Source organism: Hippopotamus amphibius, chromosome 4 (genome assembly GCF_030028045.1).
Source record: "Hippopotamus amphibius kiboko isolate mHipAmp2 chromosome 4, mHipAmp2.hap2, whole genome shotgun sequence".
NCBI lineage: Eukaryota > Metazoa > Chordata > Mammalia > Artiodactyla > Hippopotamidae > Hippopotamus > Hippopotamus amphibius.
In genome coordinates this window covers 149,910,601-149,927,440 of record NC_080189.1, presented here as the reverse complement: position 1 = coordinate 149,927,440, position 16,840 = coordinate 149,910,601, and the positions used below count along the sequence as shown (strand labels likewise).

The window sequence follows — 16,840 nt, the reverse complement described above, 5'->3', positions numbered from 1 at the left end:
GCCATTGTAGTGTTATTAATTGGTCTAATTTAAAAACTGTTTAAGCGGCTAAGAATCTGCCTGCCAGTGCAGGGGACATAGATTTAATCCCTGGTCCAGGAAGATCCCACATGCTGCAGAGCACCTAAGCCTGTGTGCCACAACTACTGAGCCTGTGCTCTAGAGCCTGCAAGCCACAACTACTGAAGCCCACATGCCTAGAGCCCATGCTTTGCAACAAGAGAAGCCACGGCAATAAGAAGCCCTCTCACCACAACGAAGAGTAGCCCCCCACTTGCCGCAACTAGAGAGTGCCCGTGTGCAGCAACGAAGACCCAACACAGCCAATAAATAAATAAATAAATACATAAATAAATTAATTAATTAAATAAATGCTGTTTAAATAGGGAATAGAGGGAATAGAGGGTGAGAGATGAGGAACGGAGCAATTGCAACAGACACAACATTTGTCAATTAAGTTCACTGTCTTATGTGGGCACAGTTTGTGGCTCCTCCAAATGATTACAGTGGTAACAAGAAAGATCACTGATCACAGGTAATCACAAGTGATACAGTAAAAATGAAAAAGTCTGAAATACTGCAAGCGTTACCAGAAGGTGACACACAGACATGCAGTGAGCAAATGCTGTTAGAAAACTGATGCTGATAGACTTGCTTGATGCAGGGTTGCCGCAAACCTTCAATTTTATAAAAAATGCAGTATCTGCAAAGCACAATAAAGTGAAGCACAAAAAATGAAGTAAGCCTATATAGCCATGCCGGGCCCTCTCCCTGAAACTGGACTTGTTTCCAATTCCATCCCTAGCCATTGGCTAATACTCTGCCTCTAATCAGACAGAATATCCTCCTCTACATGTCCTTCTACTCTTCCCTGCCTGTTTCACCACCTGACTGAAAAGATTGCTACTGCCTAGAGCTTTCTGCCATGCTTCACTCCCAGGTATAAAGTGACAGCCTGCACTGGAGTCAAGCTCATCACTATTCCTCTGGATATTAGGATTTGGATTGCTTGCTGTCCAGTTTCATTGGAGCCGACTGACCTGTAGGAAGAGGGGTTTAGAACCAAATAGTTCTGAATTTGAATTCTGGTTCTGACACTTATTAGCTGTGTGATCTTAGACAAGTTATTGACTTCTCTGAGTCTCCGTTTCATAATATGGGGGTAAATAATATGTATCCTGAAAAGTTGTGAGGATTAGTGATTACCTATGACAAGTAGCTAATGCAGAGCCTAGTGTATAGCTGGCACTGAAGCCTCCCCACTCTTCCTGCTCTAGCTGCTCTGTCCCTAGATTCTTTCTCCCATTCCACTGGCCCGTGACACAGATTCTGTCCTATGACAATGGAGTTGCATGGGCTGTTTCAGGCTGTTTTTTCTTTCTTGATTTGATCTGAGCTGACTGCTTTAACTTCCTGGTTTATGTTTTCTTTTTGGCCCGTATCCTTTAAACAAAAACTCCTTTTTAACTCCCTCTAGTTTACACATCTGAGCCACTTTGATCTATTTCTTTCTAGCATAAGAGCCACTTGTTCTCTTTTGGAGGTAAGAAGCATACCATAGCTGTTTCAAAGAACCCTATAGTCATCTCCAGAGAAGATGTTAGCCTGATCTCCACAAAGATGATATATAGGGTAGATGGCATTCATTATGTTCACATGCAAAAGATGTTCTTATTATAGGGGGCATTTCTTGTCCACTTGCCCAGTGCTTTATACTGCAAATGGGATGTAACATAATGGTCCTTTGTGACAGAAGTTTTTTTTGCAATGAATTTTTAAGTGCACAATTTATTATTTTTTCCCAAGGTTACAATTAGAATTACATGACCATATGACTTTTCTGGAAGGCATAAAGCTGCTCTCTGGAGCCCAGCCCTCTTAGACACCTTGTGGGAATAATTTGAAGAATGGTTGGGGATCCCATATGTTTCTTCATTCCTCCTAGAGAGTGCTGACATTTGGGGATTTATTCTTAGAGTTTGCTTCTTTGAATGTGTTTGGTTCAATTAGTCTACTGAAGCTGAGGTGGAATAAACTGTTTTTTTTAAAGAAGTGGTACCATATTCAGAACAGGATGTTTGAGACACAACAGATGGGCTTGTGATCAGGCTAAATTGCCATTTATCAAATTTAGAGTAAACTTAAGTAGATCCACAGCGCCTAACCCAGTTCCTTAAAAAGTAGAAGTTCAATAATTGCTGGTTAGAAGAAAGAATGAATCATAAACAACTAATGGCTGGAAATCTATTGACGCCTTAGGGAAAGGAAAATATTTAAATAAGTTGCAGATTATTTAATCTTAGAATGTCAGAGGTACTACAGCATGAATAAATTGTCACTAATTTTCTTTCCTAACATTAAAAGGTCAGAACTGCTTTACATGGCAGTGGCTTACCATTTGTTGAGGACCTCCTGTAATGGGTATCTACGATTTTTGTTTGTCCAGCATCTCTATTCCTTTTGGGGAACTGTGCCTGTCTCTGCAGTCAGTGAGATGGTCAAATATGGTATTGCCCAGCACATGCTCCACACTGAACCTGTTCCTGTATTACATACCCTACACAGCCATTCTTGGTGTAGGCATAGACGTGTAGATATGTGACACAGGTAGTTCTCCTCAGGGTCTTCCTCTGGACTGACACTTAGATATTGAAAAGAGAGGTTTCTATTTGAACTGGGATTGCTGAACTCAGAATTGGTGAGTCTGGGCATTAGCATGCAGGTAAATGTTTAATGGCTGTCTCTGGCTGATGTCCAAAAAATGAATATATATATACATATATATATATATTTAAATTTATTACAAAGTCCACTGATATAAAAGGTGTGTAGCACATATTTTCAAGCAATATTAAAATATTCATTACTCTTTATTGTGAATTCTATATAGCCCATTGATTCTCACAGGATACTTTCACTGATTTTTCTTAACTCTTGAGTCTGTGGTCAACCTATGGTTGTCATTGAGAATAATTGTCATTGAGGATAATGTCAAGTTCCAACATAAACATTGGTTGATATTTTCATTTATCTTAATGCTAGAAATGAAACAATGAAGATACATGCTAGAATTTACATTCATGCTAATGATGTGAGTGACACCTTTATTGAATTGGGTAACAGTTTTTGAATACTGGAAGAATACTTCCTTAAATGTTTTGTTGCTATTTACAGTAGGACAGCCATACACATGAACACTTTTAAACTTAATTCTCATTATTTATAATCTGCATTTTCTCCATTGCTTTGTGATGTCTAGACAATCAACATAACAGTAAATCACACCCTGATTTGTAGCATTAGCCGATATCCATGGCTTACTTCAAGATTCCATTGTGACATTACTGAACGTGGGCTTGGAAATTGATGTGCAGTAGCACACCTGTATAGCAGATTTCCACCGTACAGCTGTAAAAGGAATCAATAGCCTTAAGAGCAGAGACAATAGAGTAATGTAGTAACATAATTAGCAAGTGATAAGCTTTGAGTATTGATTGCCTTCATTTTTAATGTAATTCCTTTAATTGCAAATTAGTATAATTTTTATTAATGATTATGTTTAACCAGAAAATTTTAGACCCCTGAAATTTTAAAGACCCCTGAAAATTTTAAAGTTGGTTCTCACAAGTCAGTAGAAGCTAGTTCCAGCACATCCCTGAACAAAGGGTTGTGGTGTGGACAATTCCTTCATCCAATAGAGAGGGTCTGTCTGCAGCACATAGGCTCCTCCTCAAGGGAAGCACTGTGGAGAGAGGGACCAACAAATGGGATTCTGCCCAAGGATTATCTCCATTTCTTTCTGTCTTCTAGCTAGATGGACCTGGATTTTTTTATTTTTTCATCTTTATTAGAGTATAATTGCTTTACAGTATTGTGTTAATTTCTGCTGTACAACAAAATGAATCAGATCTATGTATATCCCCATATCTCCTCCCTCTTGAGCCTTCCTCCTACCCTCCCTATCCCACCCCTTTAGGTCTTCACAAAGCATTGAGCTGATCCCCCTGTACTCTGTAACTAGCTTCCCACTTCTTTGCTTAATTCTCACAAAGATGCCTAGGTAGATAGAGGCAGCTCTGGTGAGAAGATAATTAACGTTTCAAGTGTATTTGTAATCTTTTCTTTACAACAGTGAGGCAAATGGTACAGTAGAAAAAGCACATGGTGGTACTAGAAGAAGACACAGGAAGGGCTCTACTAAATCTTGAAGAGTCAAAGAAGGCCTTTTGGAGGAAATGATATCTAATCTAGGATCTGAAAGTGTGTGCCTGGTGATATAAAACATGGGTAAAGGAAAGAGAGCACAGGGTGAGTATAAGGAACAAAAAGGAGTGTATAGAGCAAGGAAGTATAAGGATGTGGGGTTGCAATGGGGAATGGTGAGCATTGAGACAGAATAAGTAAGCACGAGTCTGATAGGGAAGGCTAAAAAAAGCCTAGCTAAGGGCTTTGGACCTTTACCTGAGGACAAAGAGGACCATAAAAGGGTGACATAAAGAAATCGATGCTTTAAGAGCTTTAGCTGTGGTGCAGGGTGAAGAATGAATTGGCTGGAGCTTGGAGATGGAGATGAAGAGGAGTATGGCAGGAAGATAGTGTAAGCAGACAGACAAGTTTAGATGACTGTTACAGTAATTCAAGTGGAAGATCAGACCCTGCAGTGTTTGTTACTGTACCATAACCTAGTCTATCCTGACTGATACAGATTACGAATATGCTTTAGGTACAGGAAATTGAGGTAACTAATTCTCAACTCTGATCTGACCTTGAGCAGTGCCAACAGTGATAGTACTAAGTGGGATCTTTTAGTTTTTTTTTTTTTTTTTTTTTTGGCGCACGGGCTTAGTTGCTCCGTGGCATGTGGGATCTTCCTGGAGCAAGGATTGAACTCATGTCCTCTGCATTGGCAGGCGGATTCCCAACCACTGCGCCACCTAGGAAGCCCAAAGTGGGATCTTTTAAGAGATCTCTAGGTGATAGAATGAACAGGATTGACTGACAGGGGTAGGGATAGAGAAGCATTGAAGTTATTGACTTGACAGCTGGGTGGATGGAGGTGGTATACACTGGAGGGAGAGAATGCTTGGGCAGCCTGCAAGATGATGCACTTGTTTTGGATATGTTGAACTTGGGATGCCTGTGGAATTTTCACATGAGGAGAGTCAGTCAACACATAGGTAGGCATGTCTAGAGTTACAGGAAAGAGACCTAAGTTTTGGAATTCAGAAATTTGTGGATTTCTATATATTTGTATCTCTCCTGTAAGGATTAGGGTCAGCAATCGCTGTTACTAAACACATTAATATCTATGCAGTAAAACATATCAATATTCACAGCAAGTGGGATAAAGAAAAAAGTACAAAAAGCTTCATGACAATTCAGGTCAGCCTTTTCTGGCAAATGAGTTTGTGACAAATTTATGAAAAAAAAATTTAGGATTTCAGAGTTTTCAATTTCACAAATGTGGATTTAAGACTGCCCACCTGTACTATCTCATTTAATTCTTAAATTGACCATGTGAGGTAGGGACTATTACTATTCTCTTTTTACTAATAAAGAAACTCAGGCACACATAGGTTAAATAAAATGCTGAAGTCACACAATCAGTATTCAAAACCAGGCAATCTAAGGCAGGAGAATGTTTCGAGCAGAAGGAGTTGGAACAGGGTCCACCATGATAAGCAGATAAAGTGAAATTAAGAATGAAATTGCCTCACTGGATTTGGCAATTAAAAAACGGTCTTTGGGAAGGCAATTCAAGGGAGGTAGTGGGGTGGAGGCCAATCTGTGGTGGTTAAGGAGTAGATAGGAGAGAAAGAAGTGGAGACACCTAGTACAGACTACTCTTCTGAGAAGTTGATGGGAGAGATGGAGCAAGAGCTGGATGGAATAGTGAGTTAAGAAAGCATTCTTTGTTTTTTAAGAAAAAAAATTGTACACTTTATTATTATCTATTTTAGAACTCAAAATTTTTACTCTAATTCTTTTTTTTAAAGCTCTTTATTGGAATATAATTGCTTTATACTCTTGTGCCAGTTTTTGAGGTACACCAAAAAGAATTAGCTGTATTTATACATATATCCCCATATCCCCCTCCCTCCTGCGACTCCCTCCCACCCTCCCTGTCCTGGCCCTCTAAGGTATCACTCATCATTGAGTTTATCTCCCTATGTTATGCAGCAACTTCCCACTAGCTATCTATTTTACAGTTGGTAGTGTATATATGTCAATGCTACTCTCTCACTTCGTCCCAGCTTTCCCTTCGCCCCCTCCCAACCCCGTGTCCTCAAGTTTGTTCTCTACATCTGCATCTTTATTCTTGCCCTGTCACTGGGTTCATCAGTACCATTTTTTTAGATTCCATATATATGTGTTAGCATACGGTATTTGTTTTTCTCTTTCTGGCTTACTTTGCTCTGTATGACAGTCTCTAGGTCTACCCACCTCATTACAAATAACCCAATTTCAAAGAAAGCGTTCTTAAAGCATATTAGATGTTGAAGAGAGAAATGAGGGGACAGTCAGCAAAGTGAAGTCCCTCCAGACCCACGAGTGACTAGGTTCCAGAGTGCTAGTAGAGGGATGGTGAGGGGAATTGCTTCCTATTCACCTAGAAGAAAGAAGAAAAGTAAGAGAGAGCCAAGGCAGGAAGTCTAAGGATTGAAAACGTAACCTGTTCTCTGTGAGTCATCTTCTGAGACTGAGAGGTGAAAGGGCTACATCTATTGCCGAGAAAAACCTGGCCTCTGTTCACCGATGCCGAATAGAAATACGGAGACAGAACTTTGGAGGAGTAGAAAGGAATAGCTTTATTACTTTGCCAGGCAAAGGGGGAACACAGTGGCTAGCGCCTCAAGAACTGTGCCCCCCTCTCTGGGGAATAGGGAGAGGGCTTATAGTCAGGGCTCGTGGTCAGGGGTAGGTGATAAGGATCAAGGCAGCAAGAGTCTTGTATTCTTCTGATGGGTGGGTGGTGAGTTAAGTAGGAGTCAGCATCGTCAGCCTTCAGGTCCAACTGGTCTGGGGTCTACATGCTTATGAGTCATTAACTTCTCGCACCTGGAGGGGGTTTCAACTTCTAGAAAATAGATCAAAGATATTGTTGTGTGTATTGTTGCTGGGGAAACAGGACCTGCGCCAAGGCTGCTCTTGACTTTCTCCCAGGTCCGCGTGCAACCCTTCCCTTCATTAATTAACAACTGCTTGAATCTGCCCACTGGAACTCATGGAAGGTGATGGAGGCTGAATGAAGCCTGTTTTCCTATAATCAAAGAAATAGGGGTCACAGAAAGGCTTTGTGCACAGGAACCCCACAGGGCTCTGCTCAGTATCACATCTGAGGTGTGAAAAGAGAGAAGCAGCTTTCAGAAAGCTACTGTAGAGAATGGAAGGGATAGTTGACTAGGGATGTGTAGAAGGACTGGGCTGCACTGAGAGGCAAGTTGATTATGAGGCATTGAGTTTATGGTTCATCATCTTGGAGATTTTGTGATTCTCTCCTGAGAAGCTTAGGAACTACGGGTATGGAGAAACTCACAGCTGGATATATTAGGGTTGAATCTTTGCTGGATGGGTGTAAGCTCTCTGATACTTGAGAGCTGAGAATCTTGGCACAATATCTAAATCCCAGAGATTCCCATAAAGTGCAGCATTGCTCTAGGACAATGCTTCTTAACTGTGATGCATACTGAAATCCCCTGGGGAGCTTTAAAAAACTACCGATGTCTTGGTGTACCTCAAAAAAATAAAAAAATAAATAAATAAAATGGGAAAAATAAAAAACTACCGAAGTCTGAATCTCATGCTCAGAAATTCTGATGTACTTGGTCTGGCGGCTGTGGCCTGGACATTGGGATTTTTATAAGCCCCCCAGGTTATTCTAGTATACAGTCAGGGAATTATTGTTCCCCTAATTTCCTGTACCTAAAGCAAGTTCATAATCCATACTAGTCAGGATAGATTAGGGTAGAAACAATGCCAGAACCTCAGTGTCTTAACACAACAGAAGCTGATTTCCTGCTTATATCATGTCTACTGCCGGTCTAGGTAACTCTTCCTGCAGTTGTTCTCCTTGTGTGGCTCAGCATTCCACAGTCACCAAGGCAGAGGAAAAAGAGCATCAAGAACTGAGTCCTGGCTCTTATCTGCTTTCGCCAGTAATTAACACACACCACCTCCATTTGCATTTCATTGACCAGAACTAGTTTATGGCCATAACTAATTTCAAGGAAGTGGAGAAGATACCTGGTTATTGGTAAGCATTAGTAGTGACCGCTCCCTAGGGCCTTTACTGTAAATGAAAGTAGAGGGAATGAAAAAGTTATTTACTTTACAAACACTTATATGGTTCTTGTTACATGACGGATATTATTTTAATAGCTATCATTTAATCCTCATAACAGCCCTATTTAGATAAGTCATTTTTAATCCCCATTTTACAGCTGGGGAAATTGAGGCTAAATAACTTGCCCTAGGTCATATAGCTAGTGAGCAACAGGGGCAAGATTAAATTCCCAGGCAGTCTGGGTCCAGAGTTGAGGCGCTGAAGCTTTGTACAGTACAACCTGTATTCTGCTTTCTCTCAACTTAGATTCTGGGGTGGGAGGGAGCAGGAGGAAGGTTATAAGTTTAAGTGTGTGACTTTGTGCCTGCAAAGGAATCAAATAATAATTTGGATATTTCATCGCTGGAGCAGGGGTCGGGCTCTCGGGGAGGCAGAGAGTGAGACTTGGAAAATGGATTGGGAAGGAGGAAATGGTTTGGACTGATATTGCTGCTAATGACACCAATCTTGGAGGCCAGGATGGAGAACAACTTCTGGCTTTTTGTTTTCTTCCTTCCGCCTTTCTCTATCAGAGCCACCCATTTAGCATCTGCAGATTGCACCTTAGACCTCTACTGAGATTAGCTCAGAAACAGCAGGGAGGGAGAGAAAAATCATCCCCTTAGAGAGTAGTGGGTGGGCCATTTTCACATAAGGAACAAACATTGTCAGACTGGACCTATTTTTAATACATTTCTGAGAGTTTATACATAATTACAGCTACTGTCAAATAAATTATATTTTAAATCCTCAGAAGAGGATATGCTGAATAAAAGAATCCCTCAGCAAACCCATAGTAAATACAAACCATCACTCCCTAATATATCAGTTTTCTAACTCTTCACTCTTATATTGGTTGCTATTAAACTGGAACACAGTTGCAGCTCAGTTAGCTTTCCTTCCTTGCATAGCTGTGACTTAGGAGCTGGCGAACACCTCTGGGTATTGGAACTCTTGGTTCTCAGAGACAACACCATGCTAATTACAATACCTCATGATAGAAGAGAAGGACAAATGATTCTGCTTTAAAATGGAATCTTTGTAATGAAACAAACAAAAAGAAGCCCTTTGTGTGACATTGAATCTTTTTGATTCCTGTCTCTCTCACCTGTATATCCTGTGGCTTGGTTACAACATATGGACTCTATCTGCAAAACACTTTTAAAATGCTGTATTGGCACCTGCTGCAATCTGCCAGCACATTCCTCAGGGCCAGTCAGTCCATACGGTGCCAGTACTGCTCTGTTTTCCTTAACTCTATGTTGATTAGGAGCTGTTGCAAGTGATTGCCAGGGGTTTCTCTTCTCTCTAGTGCCGCAAAACCACAAAACCAGTGATGGCAACAGAGATCATTGGATGTTGCTGGTTGTTGTCACACTGTGCCAATGTCAGACCATTTTCTGTTATTTACAAGGTGCTCTTGCTGCAGGGTTAGAAGACCCGATTCTAGTTACAATGCAGCCTCTAAAGCACAGTGTCATCTTGGATTAGGCACTTCATCTTTCTGGGTCTTGTTTTTCTTCTATAAAATGAAAATTTAAACTAGAGGATTAAGAAAAGTGTGTAAACCAAGGATTTGACACTTTATAATGACCACTTTTTTTTTACAATAATTAAAATAATTCCAAAGTTATAATGCTATGCAGTTATTAAGGACAAAGAAGATAGGATAAATGTCATTTTAATTAAATCTGCAGATGGAAATAAATGGGGAAGTTCTACCAGTAATTGTGTGACTGTGTCTTAATGGAGTCCAAAAGAGTTTTCTCTTTGGGAAGTGTGAGCTAATACACCCACAGAGGAGTGATTAGAAACAGGGATATTTATACTAGATGGGAAATGCTGGGAAGCTGAGATTTGATATCAATACTCAGAGGCGAGATGTGGGCAGCTGATGATGTGCAAAAGAACATATAGATTTGAGATATTTTCTGTGAATGGTGATGATGGATTTATGATATGTTAGAAGTCTAGGATAGCAATCTATGAAATATATTATGTATATATTTTTGTTTTTTATACATATTTACATATATATTTTTTATTTTAAATCTATCTATCTATCTATCTATCTATCTATCTATCTATCTATCTATCTATTAGCCTGCTTGTTCACCAGCTCAGTCTATGAATGGCTGATTAGTCATGATCTGTACAGTAGCCTAGCCACCATAAATACAGGTCACACGAGACCCACCAGTGGAGGGGCAAAATCCAATTGTGTGTCTAAGCTCTGGTTTCCAGTTCTGCTTCCGCTTTTAGGCACACAGTCAACTGCAGGAAGGGAGCTGTAACCTCAGCTACATCTTTGACTCCTGTCATGGCAGGCCAACCATAAGGATCCAATCTATGCCTGAGTTCTTTGTTATTTAACCAAAGACACTCCAATGCATTTATAAGACATTCTAGCTATAGGGAAATAAACTTGCACCACCAGCAGTGCTTGGGGAAGAAAGCAAGACTAGGCAAGTGTTATTATACCAAGTCTCTTGATTTTGTGCGGAAAGAATCCTAGCAGAGCAAACTGGATGGACGGGTGGAAATTTCAGAGGAGAGGGAGAAAATGATCCTAAGCTAAAGCCTGGATTCTGGTCACGCATTTATGTGTCTCAGCTACAGGAAACAGCCCTTACACCGACTGCTCTGGAGGGGCAGTGACAGTAATTTGAGGCCAATAATTTGTAATCTAGGGGTTTCCAAAGGAAGTCGAGACACAGCCCCCACTCCCGCATTCCCCTTCCTCCCTGCCCAGGGTGGGGGCGGAGCAGGAGTTGTTTCCTCTGACCACCCCTCCCCCGCCCCGGGGAGATTCCCGCTGCTTCCGGGTAGCTTAGCTTTGACCTTCCTAACGCCGATTATTTAGCATACTCTGACCCCAGGAAAAGGGAAAGCCCCCATCCAACTCTCCTTTCGCCTTCTTACTTAACGCTTTGCCTCGCCACCAAGCTCTGACCTGGCCGGAGTGCACTTTCTGTTCTCACTTCTCCACCCTGTTTATGCAGTCTTCCTTTCTAGACAGGACTAGGCGAAGCCTCTGGAGGGGAAGCCTTAGATCGGTTCTTCTCAAACTTAAGCGGGCATAATATTTATCCGGAGGGCTTGTTAAAACATTGTTGGCCCTCGCTCCCAGAGTTCCCAGTTTCTTAGCTCTGGGGCAGAGCCTGATAATTGGCATTTTTAACAGGTTCTTAGGAGATGCTGCCAGTCCGGGACTACTTTGAGAACCACTGCCTTAAATATAAGAAGGTGCCTGTGCCGCGGCGTGAGCGCCCCATTTCTTTCCATCTTTTTCCCGGGTCCCTTCACACTTATGCTATTGTCCTTTCTCCATCGCAGACTGGCTTTTGGACGCTAACGGTTCCACTCCTGTCGCCGGTTCCGAGCGCTGATAGAGACGAGTCCTGCCCACACTCCCCGGTCCTGTGCAGATTGCCCCCACCGCCTTCACTGTTTTCCCACAGCGAACGCTGCCCGCTGCACTCTTCCTCTCAGATGTGAAGTATTCACCCTTTTCCCCTGCTCCTTGCATCAGGGGCAACCTTTCCCCCAACTTAGCGGTGGCTGGGCGAGCGGCTCGCCTGGGCGCGCTCCGCAACGCTGGGAAGCATCCCTGTGCCGCCGCCACGCTCCTGCGCGCGCCAGCCCCAGCCTGGGGCGCAGGGGCCCTCCCCGCCCGCGTTCTGCGCTCGGACCCTGTCCGGCGAGGGCGGGCGCCGAAGCCCGGAGGGGGGCGGTAGCAGCGTCAGGTGGCCGCTCTGCGTCCCCGCGCGCGCCGCCCAGTCAGTCCCAGCTCCGCTCTCAGCTGGGCTGGAGCGGGAGATGGTCAGCCCCTCTTCTCCAGCGGCCGCGCCCCCGGGAGCGGCCGGGACGCGGGACCTTGGCCGGAGAAACCGGGATGTGACCCCCTCCGACCGCCCATTGCCCTCCCTGGCACCCTGCCTGCTCCTCCCGCTTCCTCTCCCACTCCGCGGCCCCACTGGACCGCGAGCCTTCGCCGCGATCTCCGGGGAGAGAGGCGCGGCCCCCAGGCGCACAGCCCGGCAGAAGTTGGGCTCAGCAGGACAGCCCTGACCCAGCTGCGCCAGTGGTGGGCTCGGGAAGAGGGGAGAGCAAGGCGCAGTGAAGGGTCTGGGGGACAGGGCTTTGTGTGGGCTCTTCCTGTTGCCCCGGCCCCGGGGTCCGGGCAGGGGGAGACATGCTGAGCCCGCGCCCAGGTGACCGCCGCCGCGACAGCAGCCTCAGCAGCAGCTTCAGCAGCAGCAGCGGCGGGACAGCGACAGCGGGGGCGGCGCAGGCGCACTGTGCCCCGCCGAGCCTGCGGTTCCCGAGCCCCGTGTGCGGCACCGCCACAGTCTGGGCAGCGGCGGCCGGGGGAGCGCTACTACCATGAACTGCCTGGTCCTCCTCCCCAGAGCTGCTCATCCGGGTCGGGCTGGAGACACAGTCAGGGGACCCCGTCGCCGCCGCCGCGCCCCCTCTTCTTTCGGCTCGATCTTCTCCTCCACCTCTTCCTCTTCTTCCTCCACCTTCTGTTCCTGCATCCCCCCTCCCCCGCCGCGGATCCTGGCCGCTGCTCTTCAGACCCAGGATGCCGGGGGGCAAGAGAGGGCTGGTGGCACCGCAGAACACATTTTTGGAGAACATCGTCAGGCGCTCCAGTGGTAAGAAGAGTTGCAGTCAGAACACCCCTCCACCTCCATCCTGCCCACCCACGCGCCCTCGCCCCCCCCATCCCATCCCTTTCCCAAGGGGGGAGGGGGATGCAGACAGCCCACCTGGTGGCTTCAGTTGCAAGCTGGACCTGCTTTCAGGTGGGGGTGGAAATGAGGTGGAAGAAGAAAGTTAGTTGCATCCCCTCCCCAAGACATACTCACGCCCTTCCACCTGTCCAGAGCCCAGAACGCGAGGAAGGCAAGGGGGAGCAGCGGGTAGGGTGCAGGTACATCTGGAGAAGAGTTGTTTCGCTTTGTTGACGGATATCTTTCTTGTTTGTCTTTTCCCCACATTTTTTTATCAAGTAGGCTGCAGAGGCTGATCAAATTCTTAGAGTTAATCTCAGTGGAAGGGTTTCCCTCAAGTTGGGAATGGCTGTGAAAGTGACTCCTTAAGATTTAAGTCTCTGGAATGGCTTTCAGGCCCAATGGGCCCCCGTGAAAGGAGCCTGTGTTTGAGAGGGTGGTTGGAATCGAACCTAACTAAGAAAGAGAGTCAGTTCTGGGAAAATGGGAAGGCAATTATTAAGGTCAAATTTGTGTTTAAAGTTTCTTTCATCCTTTTTTTATTTTGTTGTGCATTGGTCTATATTGATCTATATGATATATTTGATTTGACTTAAACAGGAGAAATGTAGAAGGGAAGAAATAGCTACTGTGCTTTAAAGTAACTGGAGAAAGAATTTTAAAAATGCCATTCTACCTTGCTACTGATGTTAGGGTTTTCTTGCCTTCAAGTGTCTTTAAATTGCCATCCACTTATGCATTCATTTCATCTAAGATATCTCAACGGGTATGGTTATATATTTCACATTCTAGGACCTTATCAACTTTGCATTTTACTGAAATATACATCTTCTACTTGTTTTCAAGTCTTTTATATAATTTTTAATTTTACAAGCAAGGTATGTTAAATATACTTAAAAATTTTTTTTCCTTCAGAGCCCTGTTATTTTATTTTGAGATTATTTGCTTGAAGAATTACGAGAAAGACATTTCTGCATATTGACTACAGTAGATCTTGGACCAAAGGAATGGACATAACCTATACAATTCCATAATCATTGTTCATTCATTCATTCATTCATCCTTTCAGTGAAACAATGTTTGGGTGCCTTATACAAGGGACACTGTGGGGTCCTTTGGATTAAAAAAATGATTAAGACACTTCTGCTCTCAAAAAACTCAGTGCGCAAGACAGAGACATAAAATTATTATTAATAATAAATAATTAAATACAATTATGCTTTTCCTGAATTGGTAGAGGAGGTTATATTAATTATTAGGGTATGATCTCTTCTAAAACTAGGCTTTCAAATATTTCCCCTGATTTCGGGACTATATGTAGGTGTCCCAAGCTATTTTTTCATCAGTCTCTGACATGGTATTTGGTTTTAATTTGAGGCTTTTGACTTTATTTCTTCTCATTTGGTCAATGCCTGATACTGTACAAGTCTTGAGCAGACTTTTTTGAGTTGAAAAATAAAAAAGCTAATAGGCCTGGTCCAGTGTAAAAAAAATAACTATAATAATTTTAGCCATTCCAGTGCGATTTCAAATGTGTGTTTGATTTTTTACGATAATATAAAATATAAATTTATAATGGTAGACAATCTCTATGTTTATACATTACTTTCTTATATAAATATTCTACATAAACCTAGAGTACAAGGAGATATTACTGTTAAAACAACCAGTTTGGGAAATTTAAAGGTTATTGGCATTAGCTATTTAAGATATATCAGTCTTTTCTTCAGCTTTCTCATCCTTTTGGGTTATTTGAACTCCATACAATTTGGTCTGTGAGAGGACTTTTAAGAGAAGGCCTTAAAAAATAAAATCTGGAGGCTCTCTATTGCTCTGCATGGTAAACAGAAAGTAGATGAGAATTCCTTGGCTGAAGTTTACTCAAAAATAGCATCTTCAGTTGAAACTTCTTATACAGACTGGAACTACGAGCCAGTTCTCAGAATATCTTTTATTTCTGATATACCATGAAATTGACTTACCTTACATGGCTTAGAAATAATTGCTTCTGTTGACTCCATTTTAAATCTACCATCCAAATTAATGAATATTTTATCTTCTTTTGCACTTCATGTTACAATTGCTTCACTGGTTTAATGTTTCTTTCCATGGATAGCACCAAGTACAAATGAAAATTTACCTGCACTTTAAATACCACCTCTAATTGCTTATGGCCAGCTTTTAATACCGCTACTCAAAACCTTGGAGCTTTGTTGGAAATGTGTTAGATGTTTGAGGTAAGCATATGAGCATATGTATGTAATCAATACTGGAAAGTCTCAGTGCCACTTGTACAGGAAGAACCTCAGAAATTGAGAGTTACAGTGTTAAATTTCTCTACACATTTATGCGGGAGTATCCCACAAGTGTTGCCATTTCTATATGATTTGACAGAGAAATAGAAAAAAATCATTCTGAGAAGTTGTTTAATTGTGATTAACATAAAGTTCCCTTCAGGGTTCTCACTGATGGATTGAGTTTGTCACAGTGAAGGTTTCATTATTCATGAGCTTCACAGCATTGAAAGTGACCTGTTAGCAGAGCTTTAGTGGAAAAGAAAGGAGGCAGTACTCCCAACATATTTAAGAATTGAAGAAAGGTGGGTGGGGATTGGCTATTTATCTTTACCCTGTGAAATGCTTCTCTTTCGGATACAGCATCATTTTCTTCTTATGAAAAGATCAGATCTTTTAGTGAGAGTCAGATGGAATGGAAACATACATAGAGATACACAGATAAACATACAGACAGGTATCCACCCAGATACAAAGGTAGATGCAGAGGAAGTAATCTCTCTCTCTCTCTCTCACCCACACAAAGAGCAAAAGAGAGATGTAAAAAGTAGCAGAAATACAGAGAGAGAGGGAAGGAAGGGGGGGGAAGGAGGGGGGGTGGAGAGAGAGAGAGAGCGAGAAAGGGAGAAAAGGAGGGATACTAGATATGAAAGGGCAATGGATACCAGGAGAAAACATCAAGCTTTCATTTGTCCACAGCCATCACTAATGAGCTGAAATCTCAGCCAATTAGAAAAGAATCAGAGAACTTCTTGATGCAGAACAAAAGAGCAAGAAGTGTGGTATATTTGGGTATCGTTTTTAAACATGAGGATTTCCTAATAAAGTTCCAGACTCCTCAGCTGCAATTTCCCAGAATAACAGTGCTGTATTCTTTGCCCTAGAGTAGCGCTATAGCCTATTTGCTGTTATTTTACTCCCCTTGAAATTGGAGTTTTATTTTCCTTATTTATTTGACTCAGTCTGTTATGGGAAAACATTTCAAATTGTTACTGGTGAGTCAAAGTCTGTAAAATAAAATAATGAGGGCCATTGAGTAGAATGGATACAAACATACTTTATAGCCAAATCCCAAAGTAGTAGAAGTAGGGAATTCCTCTTTTTAGTTTGAAGATAAAAGATAAGATCATTTCTTAGACAAGTAAAAGGAATTATGATCATTCTTACCATGTGATTCTAGTAGGCAGAGAGTACACACTATTACTCCAAGCAGTGGTAATGGTCAAAAGCATAAATGCAACAGCAAGGTTTAGATACATTTTGTGGCTAGTAGAATCAAAACATGTTGCCAGGGAGGGAAAGTTTGGGAACTACGTGGTGAGTTCATTACACGTGCACAATGTCTCATAGAAGGCCCCTGTCCAAAGCGCCTACCTACTGAATCTGTGTGTGGAACATTAGTAGGCTATCTTCCCTTATTTAAATTTCAGGATTTGTGCAAGCTATTCATCAGTATATTTTGGGCTGTAGGGAGCAGTACACTT

The 16,840-nt window shown here is 42.6% G+C and overlaps 1 protein-coding gene and 1 long non-coding RNA gene across 2 annotated transcripts in view; both read left to right on the top strand.

The window, feature by feature from the left end:
• The first annotated feature begins 12,124 nt into the window (after positions 1–12,124).
• LOC130851498 (uncharacterized) lies at positions 12,125–13,539 on the top strand. Its single transcript, XR_009053214.1, has one exon. It is a non-coding gene; the product is annotated as an uncharacterized LOC130851498 (long non-coding RNA).
• The window catches only part of KCNH5 (potassium voltage-gated channel subfamily H member 5), a 326,379-nt gene continuing 322,450 nt past the window's right edge, over positions 12,912–16,840 (top strand). The window contains exon 1 of the mRNA XM_057731911.1: positions 12,912–12,984. Coding sequence (XP_057587894.1) covers positions 12,912–12,984 — 73 coding nt within the window. The remainder of the gene's footprint in view (positions 12,985–16,840) is intronic.